Source organism: Bombyx mandarina, chromosome 20 (genome assembly GCF_030267445.1).
Source record: "Bombyx mandarina strain Sakado chromosome 20, ASM3026744v2".
NCBI classification, from domain to species: Eukaryota; Metazoa; Arthropoda; class Insecta; order Lepidoptera; family Bombycidae; genus Bombyx; species Bombyx mandarina.
In genome coordinates this window covers 8,427,597-8,445,975 of record NC_143226.1, presented here as the reverse complement: position 1 = coordinate 8,445,975, position 18,379 = coordinate 8,427,597, and the positions used below count along the sequence as shown (strand labels likewise).

Here is an 18,379-nt window from a genome sequence, read left to right as displayed (position 1 = left end):
CGTGTGAAATCCCCGCGTTATATGGGGGAATACCCGTGTTATAAGTGGGATTACTGTAGCGCAATCGGTGCATTTTTATTGTCTCCACACTCAACTACATAGATGTCCCAAGAGATAGGCCGCAAGAATATCAGCGCAGTGTCTGTGTACGTGGACATTGACCGTAGGTCTGGTCCGTAAGTTCAAAGTCGCTCAGCGTGCTATGGAATAGGGGTATGCTCGGAGTTTCTTTGATGGATCGAGTTAGAAATGATTATACCGTCAAAGAACCAAAGTAACCGACATAGCCCTAAAGATTAGCAAGCTGAAGTGGCAATGGGCCGGACATACGTGTCGCAGAACCGATGTCCGATGGAGCAGACGTGTTCTGGACTGGAGACCGCGTACCGGTAAGCGCAGCGTTGGGCGTCCCCCTGCCCGTTGGACCGATGACTTGCGGCGATATGCTGAGAGAGATTGGATGCGGAAGGCGGAGGATCGTTCATTGTGGCGGACTATGGGAGAGGCCTACATCCAGCAGTGGAGAGATACAGGCTGATGATGATGATGATGCCTATGTACGTCGCTAAAAAAACATAAACGACCTTACTAAATCCGCCTATTTCATTTCTATCTTAAACACTTTATCAGTTAATAGCTGAAACTGAGTAAGCTTAATCCATGAACGATTTCCCCTTACATCAGCAAGACGGAGCTTGTAAGAAAGGCCCAAGGTTGAACTCTACATTCAATATTGAGGCCGTCACTCACAGCCGAGCAAAATAAATTGATGTCCAGCCAACAAGTGGGACCACAATTCGTAACAAAAACAGAAGGGTGGTTTTTTTAATGCCAAACTTGATTTTATAATAAATGATTAATGTATATTTTTTTCTTCTTTACGTTTGCAGTAAAATTCTGATCTGCAATATTCCTATACAAACGAGTTGTAAGCTTATTGCCAGCTTGATTCAGTGGTTTTAATAATAAGATACTGTTTCATAAGATAACGAAGCCTTTATTAATAATCTTAATTAATATTTAGGTATTACTGGTGGTAGGACCTCTTCTGAGTCCGCACGGGTAGGTACCACCGCCCCGCCTATTTCTGCCGTGAAGCAGTAATGCGTTTCGGTTTGAAGGGTGGGGCAGCCGTTGTAACTATACTGAGATCTTAGAACTTATATCTCAAGGTGTGTGGCGCATTTACGCTGTAGATGTCTATGGGCTCCAGTAACCACTTAAGACCAGGTGGGCTGTGAGCTCGTCCACACATCTAAGCAATAAAATATATATATATACTATTAATGTAATTTTTTTAACATTTAAATGTGTGTATAAACAAAGAATGCGTTTGAGTTTGGGTTTGGGTGTGTATATTTTTTTCCTTATTATAATTAGATATATATCTAATCTATATCTTTTATATTATGTTTTCACGCTCAAAACACTGAATTTATTTTGACGAAATTCGGTATCGAAATTGTCCAAACTTTAAAAAAGAAAATAGGTTACCTTTCATTCCACTCCTGGACACGGGTTTCCGCCCACGCGATGCTCATTATAATTTACGTAGACAAAGCCGCGCTTTACAGTTAGTTTACATCAACTGGTTTGATTTAGTAATTCAAACATATAAGAACAGTTTCATCTTGCTAATAATAAACAATAACATATATAAAACTAAACTATATATTATTATGTTAACTATTGCTAATAGTGGCGTTTGCGTCCATACACGGTTTTTTGAATAAGAGTCAGTGTGTTGCGCAAACGAACACTCTGAGAACGTGGTCAATTAATGATAAAAAAATATGTTATTCTTTGTACGTCATTACAAAGTTAAGTCGTACACTGTGTGCATTGCTAATAAAAATCTTACGTTACGGACGTTTTTTCCCGGTTAGGGTACCCCTCCGCATCGTCCCATAAGGAACTTCGTTCCAAAAAAAATAAAACACACGCTCTTAGCTATATATTTTTTATTGCTTTAACGAAGTCTTCGTGACCTAAAGGATAAGACGCTCGTGCTATTCGTATTGAACGATCGGATTATACTGGTGTTCAAATCCTGCAGGCAGATACCACATATTCTAATAATATACGTACTTAACGGATATTCACGTGTAACAGTCACGATGAAGGAATAATAATAATTATTATTATTAATACTTTATTTCAGTTTTTTTTTTTTATAACCATAACATTTTGTTAGTAATAATTACTTATAATCTATGTTAGTAACTTAAAAAATCTAACACATAACTATCATTATATACATTTTATACCATTATATATTTTTTTTCTCCTACCAAGTGCCTACTGCAAAGGCTATTGATCAGCAGTCCCTCGATCTTGCTCGATATGATTCTCAAAAGATTGTTGCCACTGTCACGGACTCGACGCAATAACGATGCACTTCTCTTCCATAATAATTCACTTTCATAATGAAATAGTGTAATAAAAATAGATTCCGCCAGAATTGTAATTTTTATAATTTGTTTGTGTAATTTTTAATGTACCTTCTGTGTTGCCAGGTGCTGTAGAACGCCGGCTAAGGGGAATTCTCGCTTCATTGACTTTGTTATTGACTGTATTCGGAACCGATATTTTTACTTTAAATCGAGTGCTCTGAAAGGAAAATTTACGTTGATAATAAATGAATATATGTGTGTCGCAGAATGGGTCGATATCTACATTATTTATTACTGGTGGTAGGACCTATTGAGTCCGCACGGGTAGGTACCACCACCCCACCTATTTCTGCCGTGAAGCAGTAATGCGTTTCGGCTTGAAGGGTAGGACAGCCGTTGTATCTATACTGAGGCCTTAGAACTCATATCTCAAGGTTGGTAGCTAAGTTGGTATTATTTGTTCAATTGCGAAATGAAGTCGGAAACCCATCGCAATGGCAAGAGAGCGTAAAATCGGGCGTCATCTTATTTTGAATCGTGTTTCGTTGCTCCTATCGTATAATATTGCATGCATTGCATAAAATTTGTATTTATAAAGTGCTCTTATCAGCGTAACCAGTATCAATCTGTCAATGTACGAGAATATTTCAACGCAATTTTCTTAAACTCCAAGACGTCTGATAAGCTTTAAATATGCACACGTATCAACGACCGATTTATCTCATCTACTTACTCACTTTGACCTAAAATTCTGACCATAATAAAAATCTTAATGATTTTAATATTAGTATTTTTTTTTATATTACGAACGTCTCTATGTAATTATTAATATAAATTAATTTATTTTTATCAGATATTTAAGGATAATTTTACCGGGAATCAGCCAGGGAACCATTCTAGTTCACCACAATATCTTACCGGTATATTTATTGAGAAATAAATGAGCCATCAGTTCCTAAAACTTCTCAATTTATACATTAAAAAAGTTAAGTTGAAACATCGAATAATCACGCAACGTTTACCAGATACCGTATTAATAACGAGGCTTTAAATCCAACAAGCGGAAACATGGGACGCCATTATCTGATAACCTTGCATTGGTAGTAAAATTAAACGGACTATCGATATTCGGTTACGATTTTATGTCATTACGAGATATCGATTTTGATTTAATCGAGTCATTAATCAAATGTAATACTGTTTTGTAAATTTGAGTAATGTCATATCAGTATTGATTTTATATACGCTTTTCATCGTTCGAATTGGGAAGTTGTGTTCGCGTTAACTAAAACTACAAACCTAATAAGATTTGTTAGAGCCATGGCGCGGCGGTTCTTACTTTGCAACTAAATTACTGCTTCTCTGCAAACTTAGCTAGAAATTTAGTACATTCATTAAATGGCTCCTTGCAAGTCATGATTGTTTCTGTGCCTTGTCGCTAGATGGCACTATTCTCTAGTTTTTTGAAAATTAATAGTACACGTCAATGTTATGTATTTTAAGTTATATTTCAATAGTGGCAGTTTCAAAACAAAAGCGAAAAGGACAGATATTAATGCAGAAATTTCCATAATTATTAAATGTTGTAGGATCTTCATTATACTTCATCATATTACGTTTCGTGTCATATTCTTTGTTCGCGGCGTGAGCAAATTGAATTGTGTTAGTAATTAAGCTGACCTCGTGTTAAAAAGTACTTAGTGCATTCATTCGCAGCCCGCAAAAACGCCCGAACAAAGCAAACGAAATCATTGGTGTATTTTTTTTTCCTACCATAGCCTTGAGAGGCTATTTCAGCGTAACCTTAACTAGTAAGTGAGCTCACGGGGCTCAAACCGGAGTGATGCTAACACTGACCGTAGCAAGGGCAGTGACTCGCAGAATCTACCATCGGATCGGAAACGCGACCCACTGAGAAGATCCGGCGAGAAACTCAGTGGGCTTTGATGTATTAAGAACGCCTTAATGCATCAACGAATCCAAGATATTATTATTGTTATGCCACTGTTACCTGTTACTAGCGGCTTCGTCTACTTAATAGTCATATTCCTTGTACGGTATTATTGCATAAAACTATCCACGAAGCTCTGCGTTTGTATTCGTATTCTATGCGTGGACGTCTTTTAAGATCTGTAGGCTAGCTACCATACAATACAAGCTATGTCACAGATGCCTGAATCTCGCTTACGACATTTTAAAGATAAGTTAGATTTTGTGTATGTATTTTTTTTATTTATTTTTATTGCCTTTGTAGGCATACGATCATACTAGGAGTGGGTAATATCGGTTTTGCCGCGTATCGAATCGTATCTATATATCGAGTATCAATATCGGATATTGAATCTATATATTGATGGATGCTAGTAGATTTTCTCGATTCATGATATTTGAGATTTGAAACGATACGCTGATATAATATCGTAGTAGATATAGATTTAAGTCAACGTTATACGGTTGGTTTTCTGATATCAATTTATAATATGATTTTAAAGTAATAAAAAGAACATGAAAATAAAAATATCAAAAAAACTTTCCTTCATGCTTTTATCAGGCTTAGGACTGGCTACATTATTTTCAGTTTTTAGTATTTTGTGTCTTAATTTAAAATTACAAAATATACCAAAAGAGTATAGATTTCAAAAGTTTAATACAAACACAAGAAATAAACTCAATTATTTGGATTCAACTAAAAATAGAAAAATGTGTACTTTAAAAATCAAACACAAAAAACTTTTAAGTATTTATAAACACTTGTCCAAAAATTCTAGTTCAAGGTCAAAGCGCGTGAAATTAAATTCAACGATGCAAATAGGCTATACTGCATTCAAGTTAGGGTCGAAAGTTGAAACTTCTTTCCTAAATTGTATCCTGCTGATACGCTAAGAATAATCTACAGACATATGGACTTAAATATAAGGTTTACAATTGTATGGATAATGCCTGTTTCTGTTTCATTCATCACATGATATCCCTATCGTGCGCTCACTCACTCTGGCCGATTCGATACGAACCAAACGAATATTGCTGATATTCACGAATCGGTACGATATGCCGATGCGCATCACATCGAGCAATATCGTGTATCGGCTGATATCGATATATAGATTTCGTGCGGGGCGATATCGGATTCAACGATATTGCTGCGATATATAGATATTGAATCTAGATACGATTTATATCACCCACTCCTAGATCATACGGCCCACGGTAAGTGGTCACCGTCGCTCATGGACGTCAGCAATGCCAGGAGCAGAGCCAAGCCGCTGCCTGCCATTGAGTACTCTCCGCAAGCCTCGTTTGAAGAACGACATGTCATAGCGCTCGGAAAACTCGGTGGAGGGGAGTTCATTCCAAAGCCGGATGGTACGTGGCAAAAAATATCTTTGGAAACGCACTGTCGATGAACGCAGCGGTTCCTGATAATATGGATGAACTCTGCTCCGATGGCGGGAGGTGTGATTTATAATTTAATATAAATTTCATCGCACCTACCACTATTTACTCTGCACTACCTTTGGTTGACTGTTAGAGAATGCCTCACGCATTAAGTCCGCCATTGTACCTTTGTGCATGAAGTTGAATAAATAAATAAATAGGTTTATATTGTTACAGAGAGTATTAGAACCGGCAACGTTCACAGTATCCGCTGACAGACGGTTCCTGCTACTCGCTCAGAATATTCGAAAACTCCACCGACACTCCTACATCGCTAGATACACTGTCTACGACATACTGACCACGTGAGTATTACCTTTTTTTTTATTGCTGAGATGGGTGGACTGGATCCTATAGACATCTACAACGTAAATGCGCCACACACGTTGAGATAAGTTCTACGGTCTCATATAGTTACAACGGCTACCCCACCCTTCAAACCGAAACGCATAACTGCTTCACGGCAGAAATAGGCGGGGCGGTGGTGCCTACCCGTGCGGACTCACAAGAGGTCCTACCACCAGTGATTACGCAAATTATAATTTTGCGGGTTTGATTTTTATTACACGATGTTATTCCTTCACCGTGGAAGTCAATCGTGAATATTTTTTAAGTACGTATTTCATTAGAAAAATTGGTACCCGCCTGCGGGATTCGAACACCGGTGCATCGTTACATACGAATGCGCCGGACGTCTTATCCTTTAGGCCACGACGACTTCGTATGACGACGTCGACGACATGTATGATATAAAATAATATAATGTATGTATATTATGTTGTGTGATTTTGAACAAACACCCGAACATACTAAATCCCGAACTAGAATTCTATACAAATACACAATGTGAGCTAATAATTAAATTAATACCAGGTCTCGAAGCCAAATCGAGGCCAATTGAATAATATAATACTTCACACCAACTAACTCAATAATGTACCATCTCAGTATAGTTACAACGGCTGCCCTACCCTTAAAACCGAAACGCATTAGTGCTTCACGGCAGAAACAGGCAGGGTAGTGGTACCGACCCGTGCGGACTCACAAGAGGTCCTACCACCAGTAATTACTACTGCAACACCGACTCAGTCAAAACAGTCTAACAAATATAATGAAATATCTTATATGAGTGCGGCGAAAACTCACTTTTAACCAATTAAAACAATAAAGTAGAAGTGGTTATCTATACTTAATATTATAAAGCTGAAGAGCTTGTTTGTTTGAACGCGCTAATCTCAAGAACTACTGGTCCGGTTTGAAAAATTCTTTCAGTGTTAGATAGCTCATTTATCGAGAAAGACTATAGGCTATATAACATCACGCTAAGTCCAATACAAACGGAGCACCAATAAATAATCTTTCAAAATGGTTTTTTTTTTTCTTTCTATGTAAATGAAGTCGCAGGTAAAATTTAGCGTTATGCCCAAGTAACTAACTATTCCACGCGGACCAAGTCACGGGCAAAAGCTAGTAGTATAATAAAACTCGTCAACAAGAATATTCCCAATACATCCCTTTCCACTATGAAAGGTGGTAAATATTAATTTAACAAGTTACATGATGCCCCGTGGGAAATAAAGAAAACGGTTTGATAAAACTCGGGCGGGTTCAGCCCTATAATATACGGGGTGTATCAAAACTCTTCCCGATAGCATAGATGAGTGGTTATATCGGGAGTTACTCGATAAATAATACACGAAAAAGAATTGATGCGTTTCAATTTCAATTGGTTTGAAAGTTGGAACACCGACTGTATTGTCTAAAACATAGGGTTTACAACTCGTGTCTTAAAATGAGCGGCAGCATTTGCATTGTAGATGTCCACGTGCACAGATGAAAAATATTTGAGATCGAATCATAAAAATATACTAAAAATACTTATTAACACACAATGATATATTACACAAATAAAAAAAGTTGTGTGGTGTCGTGGGACACCGGATAGGAACGAAGTTCCTTATTATAAAATATTAATTTTAAGTTCTATTCGAGGTATAAAGAAAATAAAACTGGAGGTTTCGCAATAACCCACGGTCATTCGGTAACGTGCGAACTTATTGTGGTACATTTCATTCACGGTTGCTTGCATAAGAGTTAGTGTATTGCGCAAACGAACGCTCTGAGATCGTGGTCAATACCACGTTATTACAAAGTTAGGTCGTACACTGTGTGTATTACTAATAAAAATCTTACGTTACGGACGTTTTTTCCCGGTTAGGTTACCCCTCCGCATCCTCCCATAAGGAACTTCGTTCCAAAAATAAATTATGATTCCGCAAAAACTCACAGCGCTAACTAATAATTGTAACTAAGCTAATTAAGAGCTGCTACACAATGTAACGAAGCTACAGAACTAAAAACATTTGTTAATTTAAAATATTCAGAGCATATAACATAGAATATGCAACTGCAAATGTGTAATATTTTTAATGCTATTTTAATACAGCTTGTTTGTCGAGCCCTCACAGGACAACCATATCCTGATCATTTAAATGCATTGCGAAATAAATATCCACAAGAATATCCATGAGGAGAAGAGGTCGTACAACCAGTATTATTGACGAATAATTAATGATAGTTTTTTTTATTGTTACCTAAACAGATAAACAAACGAACTCACAGGTAAATGATTACCGTGCCCATAGACATTAAAAACATGAAAGATGCTAACTTACACTGACCAAGTACTTCAAGACTTAACATGTATCTCTCAATCGCCAATTAAATACGCTCAATACAATTGATGTTATTACACGATACTATTTCTTTATCTTGGGAGTTATAAGTACGTATTTCATTAGAAAAATCGGTACATGACTGCGGAATTTGAATATCGGCACAGTGGCATCGCTCGATAAGAGTATTCCAATCGTACTTTATAAATTAATCATATTTGAACGACAGAATTTCTTTAGCATAGTTAACATAGTGCGAAAGTGCATAGTGACAACAGTAGCATAACACGGCATGTTATGCTCTAAAAAAAACAAACATTCTACATTTAATTATTCTGTGCACACAGCCGGTTTGATTAAAAAGTTTTATTTTATCGTAAACGGACTGCAGTGCACTATGAATTGCGGTGATTACATTAAAACTAGCGCCGCGCAAATTTATTACTGTTTAAGTTTTAATGCGGTTACGTGTACATAACATCAGTTTTAATAGCTGCAGCTTATTTGTGTTATACTTTTTAGTGGCTCTAAATGCAGCTAAGGCGCGTATCTTCGCCCTGGTGGTAGTCAGTAGATCTTAGAGAAAACACTGATTATAAATCTGCGTCTGAAGTGATAAGTTTATTATTATTATTATTTACACCAGTAACCGATCTACTTAGTATTAAGTGCATATCAGAGTCCATAGTCATCATGTTAATGCCGCCTCTCCCCATAAAAACAGGAGGCTCACCTCTCAATCATATAGTATAATGATTATCCCAAGCTGCAAACCGTTACGTAATAATGCTTCGCTGCAGGCACGGTGGAGCTACCTACCCTTGCAGACTCACAAGATACTCTATCAGCAGGTTATTAACAGTTTACTTCTGTTCACCACTCTATTTGTTTCCTGCAAAGTTGTTACCCGTTTTATCGTGGGCCTTGACCACAGCGACCGAATCATGAAATTCCGTAACGAAAAAAAACCTAACACCCCTCACTCCGCCTACCATGTAGCTCGCGTTCAACATATTCACACGTTGCGCTTGTGTAGTGTTGTCTGCCCATCTCTCTCTCGCGCGGTCTAGCTTATGAGTGTGAAGGGGACAGTTAAGGTTTTGCTTTTATTAATGTTTAATATAGCGTGATCTTGTTTTATTATTGTTTTAATATTGAATTATCATTGTCTAATTATAATTGCATAAGTTCATAAAAAATGCTATGCAATAGCTTTACCGCGGCAGTTCCCGAGTGCCACACGTTTGTTTTTTATTATGTTTATTGGCTCTGTTAACCGCCGAGTATTAATCCAGGCGAGGTGAGGTGAAGTAAGGCGTGAAAACGACTGCTCAATCAAGTTGTTTATAAAAAAAATAGGCCACTACAAAAATCGGAACTACTTTTGGCCTCGGGCGTACTTTGCGAGTCGTTCGTACTTTAATAATTAATTACCACACAATACGCACGGTTTGGCCGACTCGTGTAGTTTGTCGGGTCGGGGTAAATTCGACTTACGCGATATGAGAAATCCCATTAGCCCATTGAGAAAACCCACTGAGTTTCTCGCCGGATCTTCTCAGTGGGTCGCGTTTCCGATCCGGTGGTAGATTCAGCGAAGCACTGCCAATGGTCAATGATAGCAAGTTCTCTCTCTTGAATTTGATTAACTTAGCAAATTTTGTTTGTAGCCACGTACTTATTGAAAAAGAGTAAGTCTTCAAGCAACATTGCCGATTTTTTACAGTCGTGAAACTGTATTTCGAACTGGTGGTGAATTCATGACTATTTCGAAAGGCCTACTTAAATAAACAACATTAATCTTTTATTTGACAAATAAATGGCGACTTAGACGAAGTTTGAACCCCGTAGAATAGAAGTGAAGGTGACCACGACTAGATTAATGAGTTGTTTATATGTAAATAATGAAATCTTAAAAACTTCGTATAGAAACGAGACTGTCGACGATTTGCTACCAGAAGGTTCTTGGTTACTTTGGTCATATTGCTCGGCGGCCACCAGACAACCTTGAAAGATTGATTGTGGTGGGCAAGGTAGAAGGGAAAAGACCCGCCGGCCGGCCACCAAACCGTTGGTCGGATCAGATAACTGCGCTCACTGGACTCTCTGTTGCGAACGCCCTGAGAGAAGCCGAAAACCGAAGCAAAAGAAAGCTGAGGGTACAAAGAGCCACGAAGGGCTTTCAAGGACACGACCTTCAGCAATGAAGCATTCGACTAAGAAGAAGAAGAAAAAGAACAAAATCTTTTAAACTAGCATTTAGAATTTTCCGTTCCATGTTCTTGTCGTCAGATACGATTAAGATATAATTTACATATTGCATATACACATTCGAGTATTGTGTTATCTATCGTCTAATATGTACATAATTTAATTTTATAAACTTGATGCTGTTGTAAATGTGAAAGTGTGTTTGTTGTTTGTTTGTGTTTTTTTTACGAAGCGTGACGCACGAAGAATGTATAGATATGATTTTTTTTAGAAGTGATTGATTTAGGTCAGAAGATTGACACTGTTTTTGTTCTGAATTTTTCTCTTCTGAAGTCTGAATTTTTTTTGTTCTGAAGTCTGTTTTCACTGGAAATTATTTTATTATCTTTAAAAAGTATGTGGCACATTAGAAAAAAACATTTGCTTGCAGCTTTTCCTTGAAGGATATTTCGGATACGGAAGAAGATTCTATACAGTATGTTTTTATTTTATTACGTCCAACAAATATACCCTTGACGCGTAAGTGCGGCCGTTCCCAAAACATTTAAACTTTTATGGTTTTCCTTCGCCTTCGCCGAGGCATACATAAGTAATTAAGGTTGTTTTACATGCCCACACAGCGTTCACTCGTGTTAACGTAATCATGCTTGGGTAATGTTAAACACGCCTTTGTCCTTTCTGGAGTTTTCGTAGCGTCTACCTCGACCTTTACACGTCTGGACCTTAAAATAACGCTACATCAGCGAATTATAAAGGTTATCTAAATATATATAAAAGTCGATGTGTATATGTTCTCTATAGACTCCGATATCGCTACACGGATTTCGATGAGATCTTCAGATCGAACTAGCGGGATATTCAATGAAGTTTGGTAAAAATGCACCTATTGGTAGGACCTCTTATGAGTCCGCACGTGTAGGTACCACTACCCGTCTAATTCTACCGTGAAGCAGCAATGCGTTTCGGTTTGAAGGGCGGGGTAGCCGTTGTAACTATACTGAGACCTTAGAGCTATATCTCAAGATGGGTGGCGCATTTATGTTGTAGATGTCTATGGGCTCCAGTAACCACCTAACACCAAGTGGGCTGTGAGCTGGTCCACCCATATAAGCAATAAAAAAAAGCGATCAATATCATATAAAAAGTGGGTGTCATATAAAGGCGAGTTTCTCACCTTGTTTCCCTACCTATTCACTGGTAGTCTAAAAGGCTATTCCTATTACGCCCGGATGGGAAGGTGACCTCACAAGCTCAACTTGAGAGAATTTGCTAGAACTAGTCTTAGCAACAGCACTGCTTCGCAGTGTCTAAGGGATCCTACCCCTTAGAATTCAGCGGAGTATGTAATGAACGAAAATGCCTTCTCCGATTGCAATATCAATATAGTTACTACATTAATAACAGATATTTACTAGTGACAGGTTGTTTTGTGTATTCATGCAGCGAGCCAGCTAAATGTTTCGGTTTTTAAATAGAATGTCTAGAAACTGGTGGCGGCATTCTCGATATTAGTGCTGGGTTGAAAACATGCCCAGTGAGCTTTTCGGCAGATATTCTCAGTGGGCCGTGATTACGACCCAGTAGTAGATGCAGACGTGAAACTGCTACCCTTAAACTGTTAAATCTTCTTTGGACATACGCGGGCGCTCTGTCAGCGGTTAACAAACCCTACCCTGGTGTAATTGAAGCTTCTGTCTTAAAATAAAAATTTCGGAGCATCGGTCTACCGGGACATTTCACCCCCTCGGGGAAAGATCTTCCCTTTGTCTTTGACATCCAAAGGTGAAATTCACGGGAAAATATAGGCCGGTGCTATTTTAGTCCGATACAAAAGGCCGTATAGTAAAACTGAAACATCTATATATTAATACGTGAAGCAAAAACTTTGTATCCCTTTTTACGAAAATTGCGCGGGCGGAGGAGTATGAAATTTTCCATACTTATCTATACTAATCTATACTAATATTATAAAGAGGAAAGATTTGTTTGTTTGTTTGTTTCGAATAGGCTCCGAAACTACTGGACCGATTTGAAAAATTCTTTTTCCATTAGAAGCCGACATTGTCCCTAATGAACATAGGCTACTTTTAAAAAAAAAAAAAATATTTTATTTTTTTGGTTTCATGTGTGTTTTAATGTTTCCGAAGCGAAGCGAGGGCGGGTCGCTAGTAGAGAATATAGAGAAGAAGTGCACAATGCTAATTTTTTTTTTAATAATGCATAAAAGATACATTAAATCAACAAAGAAAACATTACACACACTACATACCATGTATTTGACGCACACACGCATGCACACTATTTATTGTCAAACTTTTGTTCTTGACGTCTGTGGTCAAATTGAGAATAGATTAAATATTGTTTTTGATTATTAATATTATTTTATAGTGTAGCCTTGGCGAAATTTGAGATTATAGAAGATTATACAATCATAATAGTGTACAAACTTACAATTCTAATTAATTATAGTCGAATTTCGACTACTGCGGGACCTCTAGTTATATTAAATGTAACTGTCTCGAGTTTCGTCCTTTTAGTCTTGTCTGTGATCAACGCTAAGCCTCAGGGTACACGGTTAATCGGCAGTTTGAAAACACCTGACCCTTGCAATCGGATAAATCTGTTCAGATAGTTTAAGCGTACCGTAACAATTCGTATACCCGATTAACTGGCTGTCTATTAGCTGTCCAAATGGTTTAACTGTCGCTTCGAAGATATCTCTCGTTTATTAACGAATTTGATTTATTTATTTTTATTTCATTTTATTTATGTACACACAAAAAAGAAGACACAGTACAGAGTAATAGGAAAATTATGTACAAAGGCACTGCTTATTTCTTTAAGAAATCTCTTCGAGCAGACCTGCGAGAGGATTATGAGAATAATAATTAAAAGTGATGAGTGTGTGTGTGTAGAACAGCTAAAATAACAAATACAACATGAGAATTATAGTAATGCACATACACATAGTAAATATTGTTAAACTTGTTATTTAATTAATCACCCTTTAATGATTTCAGCATTTAAGCGGATTTTTTAAAATTAAATCTACCTTTACGATTAAATCTCACTTTTCTTTGTTGTCATTAAATCATTTTACTTTATTGTCATCATATTACTTCCCAGATTTATTTTTTATTGCTTAGATTGGTGGACGAGCTCACGGCCCACCTGGTGTTAAGTGGTTACCGGAGACATCTACAACGTAAATGCCTACGCGCAAATAAAAATATTTTATTCATCCGTGACCACGAAAACTGGTTTGATTGAATTATGTCTACGACTCATGAAATTCAAAGTAAATCGTAGAATTCCTTCTTAAAGAACGAAGCTTATTCAATTAAATTTATTCACACATATACCTAACTATCTAAATACAGCTTTTAATAAGTTAAGGTTAATCTATCCTAAAAGAACAAATCAAGCGGTAAAATAGGAAGGATTTACAAAATCACACCAAGTTTTTTAGATGACTGAAATTTCCCACACTGCCCTATGCAGCAACAACATACCCGTACAAAAAAATACAAAAAATAATGTGTTTACTCAACAATAACCAAGATGTTATGTTTAAAGTTTAAGGGAATATACAACTCACCTGGCATATGATTGTTGTCGCTCTTTTAAATCGGAGGTAGCCTGCCGATAGCAATTTCTATTCGACGCTTCTAAAATCAAAGCATTGTTTGATTGGTTAGCAAAATAGGTCTATAGAATGAACTCGCCTATTCAAAAAAAATATCCAAGCAGCAACAAAAATGGACAAGTGTAAACGATATCCACAATAAAGGTATTGTGTTAATGTATTGAATACTGTAAAAGCAAGTAAACAAAGGCATTGTTTCTTACTGTTTCCATTTCACCTTTTGTTCGGCGTAAAAATTATGTATAGCGTAGCGTCATAGCATCGCTGTTACGTAGCTACGTAGCACCTATACATTAAGTATCGTAGGAGTAAAGTAGCTGCGTAGCACGTAAATTATAAGTGTCGTTGTCGCTACGTAGCGTCGTAGCATCGCCGCTACGTAGCTACGTAGCGCCTATACATTAACGCCCGGTTCCAATATCCAAAAAACGAATCGTTTTATATTACGATCCGTTACAATATCTACGAATCGTAGGACAAAATAGTTCCTATAAAAACGACTCGTTTTTAAAATTACTGATGACTTGCTACTAACGGATGGGAGGGCTAACATAACGGTTCGTACTGCGTTTTGTATGGAGAATGTCAGTGAGCTGTCAAAACTACCACGCGTAGAGCATTTTTAAACGGTTTTATTTAGCTCGACCTGTACGGAATTTGTTTTTTATTTATTTGGGTCAAAATTAGAAATTGAAATTTAAGCACCTTCCCATTGTCAGATTGATCTGAAATTTGGTACACACATTTAATTTAGATGACAATACAATATAATAAAATCAATGACATTATAAATCTAAGATGGCCGCCGATACAAAATGGCGGATTACATATTTTTCCTTAAACCCCTCAATATGGGTATCAAATGAAAGGGCTACACTAGTAAAACACGATGATTATGTCAAAATTTAAAATTCAAGATGGACGCCGTTCCAACATGGCGGACTAGGTACATATTTTTCCACAACCACCACAATATGGGTATCAAATAATAGGACTACACTAGCAGAATACTGTCATTATGTCAAAATTTCGTATTAGGTGTTACAAGTTACAAAATGGCGTATTAGGTGGGGGCATGATTAGTCGTGTCGAGAACAGTTGCGTCCAAGATTGTGTGACGTTAGAGGGGCAGATAAAAAAAAATAGGTAATTAGATACCTCCTTAGTAAGCGGTAGCTATACCACCCAAGTTAAGGTAATAGGTTAAAACGTGCCGAGGACTGTATGGCATTAGGGTGGGTAAAAATGTAATGTCGTCAGCGCTTCCCCCTCAAGATTGGTTTTTTTACCGATTTTTATTTTTGTTTGCTTTTTTATTTATTGTTACCATGTTGTTCCCACGATTAAGGGGCATTTTGACGGTCGACCCCGCCAGAAGTCCAGCAAAGGGGCAAGGCTTTATATACAACAAGATGCGCCCAATCTTGAGGGGGAAGCGCTGACGACATTACATTTGGGTGGTATAGCTACCGCTTACTAACGAGGTATCTAATTACCTATTTTTTTTTATCTGCCCCTCTAACGTCACACAATCTTGGACGCAACTGTTCTCGACACGACTAATCATGCCCCCACCTAATACGCCATTTTGTAACTTGTAACACCTAATACGAAATTTTGACATAATGACAGTATTCTGCTAGTGTAGTCCTATTATTTGATACCCATATTGTGGTGGTTGTGGAAAAATATGTACCTAGTCCGCCATGTTGGAACGGCGTCCATCTTGAATTTTAAATTTTGACATAATCATCGTGTTTTACTAGTGTAGCCCTTTCATTTGATACCCATATTGAGGGGTTTAAGGAAAAATATGTAATCCGCCATTTTGTATCGGCGGCCATCTTAGATTTATAATGTCATTGATTTTATTATATTGTATTGTCATCTAAATTAAATGTGTGTACCAAATTTCAGATCAATCTGACAATGGGAAGGTGCTTAAATTTCAATTTCTAATTTTGACCCAAATAAATAAAAAACAAATTCCGTACAGGTCGAGCTAAATAAAACCGTTTAAAAAATACTAATAAAAACTTATGTATTTTGAAAAGAGTTTTATTTCTAAAGGATCTTTGTGACACAATCATTTGCATTAACGAAACGCAGAGGGATTCGTTAGTAAGCAGCGCGCCGACGGATGCTCGTAGGTAACGCGGCAAGTAAAATAGTTGTGGAACGCTAATATACGCCTACGTATTGGTAGCATGATTACGATTAGTTGTTATAATACAATGACGATTCGTTATTTTTTGGAACCGGGCATAAGTATCGTAGTAGCAAAGTAACTGCGTAGCGCGTTTATTATAAGTATCGCTGTAGCTACGTAGCTGCGTAGCACGTAATCATTAAATCATCGTAGCAGCTTAACGATGGCGTAGTGTAACTATTCTACATTGTATGTAGGATAAGTGCGTAAGGGAACTTATGGACACCAAAGCCTGAATGCCGTTTCCTACGTATATACATATACATATGGTTGGAGCTTCAATAGTATTATTTTATATCTGGTCTAGTCGTCAGTAGGAACACAAGGCTGCTACGCGGCTAAAAATATAGGATTTTTTTTGCCTTTTTTGGGTCACTTCGAAATCCCATTCTAAAAATTGGGGGTGGTAAATCGGTACATGATGACGATGACGAACCGTCTGTGGAATTCGAACTCTGCATATTATGGGCACTCGAAATCAAGTAACAGATCAGTCGCAGAGTCCTTTAGGCCATGTTTTATATTTTTCATTTAAACATTTTGTTAATTTTTTGCGTTTTTGGACCTAGTCTGGTAAAAACGACATACCGTCCGCCAGATTGTGAAAGGTCACCATCATGGATGTCAATGTCAAGAGCATAGCAAAGCCACTGCGTGCCACTCTAGTAAAACATTTATACTAATATATAAATCTACAGTGGTTTGTACAGATGTTCCGTTATAACTACTGAACCATGCATCCTATTGACGTGAAACTTGGTATCCATGCAGAAAATACATGTACTTAATGGATAGGCTAATATTTATATGAGTGTTGGTCTCCATACACACGTTGCGGGGGCGTTAATGATGAGAATCTTTGTGGGGGTGAGAAATAATAATGTTAATTTTAAATGCCCAGCGAAGCGGACGGGTACAGCTAGTATTATTATAAAAACGATACTAGTTATTACGAATGTAGCTTATAACATTAAATCTAAACTGTCATACATACGTTCTATCTTATAAAACATATTTCACTTTAAATACTGACCCACTTCCAATTGAGGCCTTATGCGTGGAATTCTCCTGTGCCAGGATGTTATTGTACCCAATATTCTCTGAATATCAGAGAATGCTTTGAACAACTACGAAATTGACTGTGTTAAAATGAAACTATGATGATGAGGGTGAATTATTAATGTTACTCGACATGATTGGGATTCCATATTCGTATATTTTTAAGCTATTGCATAGCTTCTATCGCGGGCGGAATAAGCGCGCGGCGTGACGTCGCACTGCCGCATGCACATCATGAAAAGTCTGCCCATCTCTCCCTCGCGCGGTCTAGGTTATGAGTGTGAAGGGGACAGTTAATTTTTTGCTTTTGTTAATGTTTATAAATATAGTGTGGTCTTATTTTATTGTTGTTTTAATATTAAATTATTATTGTCGATTTATAATTGCATAAGTTGATAAAAAATGCTATGCAATAGCTTTACCACGGCAGTCTCCGAGTGCCACACGTGTTTTTTTTTTATTGCTTAGATGGGTGGACGAGCTCACATTCCACCTGGTGTTAAGTGGTTACTTGAGCCCATAGACATCTACAACGTAAATGCGCCACCCACCTTGAGATATAAAGTCTAAGGTCTCAGTATAGTATCTTTTGAAAAGTATCTGGAGATGACGATAAAGGGAAGATCTTCCACGGAGCGCTTGATACTGCTCCGTAGAACGACGGTGCGAATGCTTCGATACTTATATATACTAGTATGTAAGCTTATCTTGAAAATGTCGTTAGCGAGATTCGGGCATCTGACTAATAATA

General features: G+C 37.4%; 1 protein-coding gene across 2 annotated transcripts in view; it reads left to right on the top strand.

Moving 5' to 3' along the window:
• Dpp10 (Dipeptidyl peptidase 10) overlaps positions 1-18,379 on the top strand; it is a 166,174-nt gene that overhangs the window by 73,704 nt on the left and 74,091 nt on the right. For both annotated transcript variants that reach the window (XM_089736021.1, XM_089736020.1), the window contains exon 4: positions 6,006-6,133. In XM_089736021.1, coding sequence (XP_089592147.1) covers positions 6,006-6,133 — 128 coding nt within the window. The remainder of the gene's footprint in view (positions 1-6,005; positions 6,134-18,379) is intronic.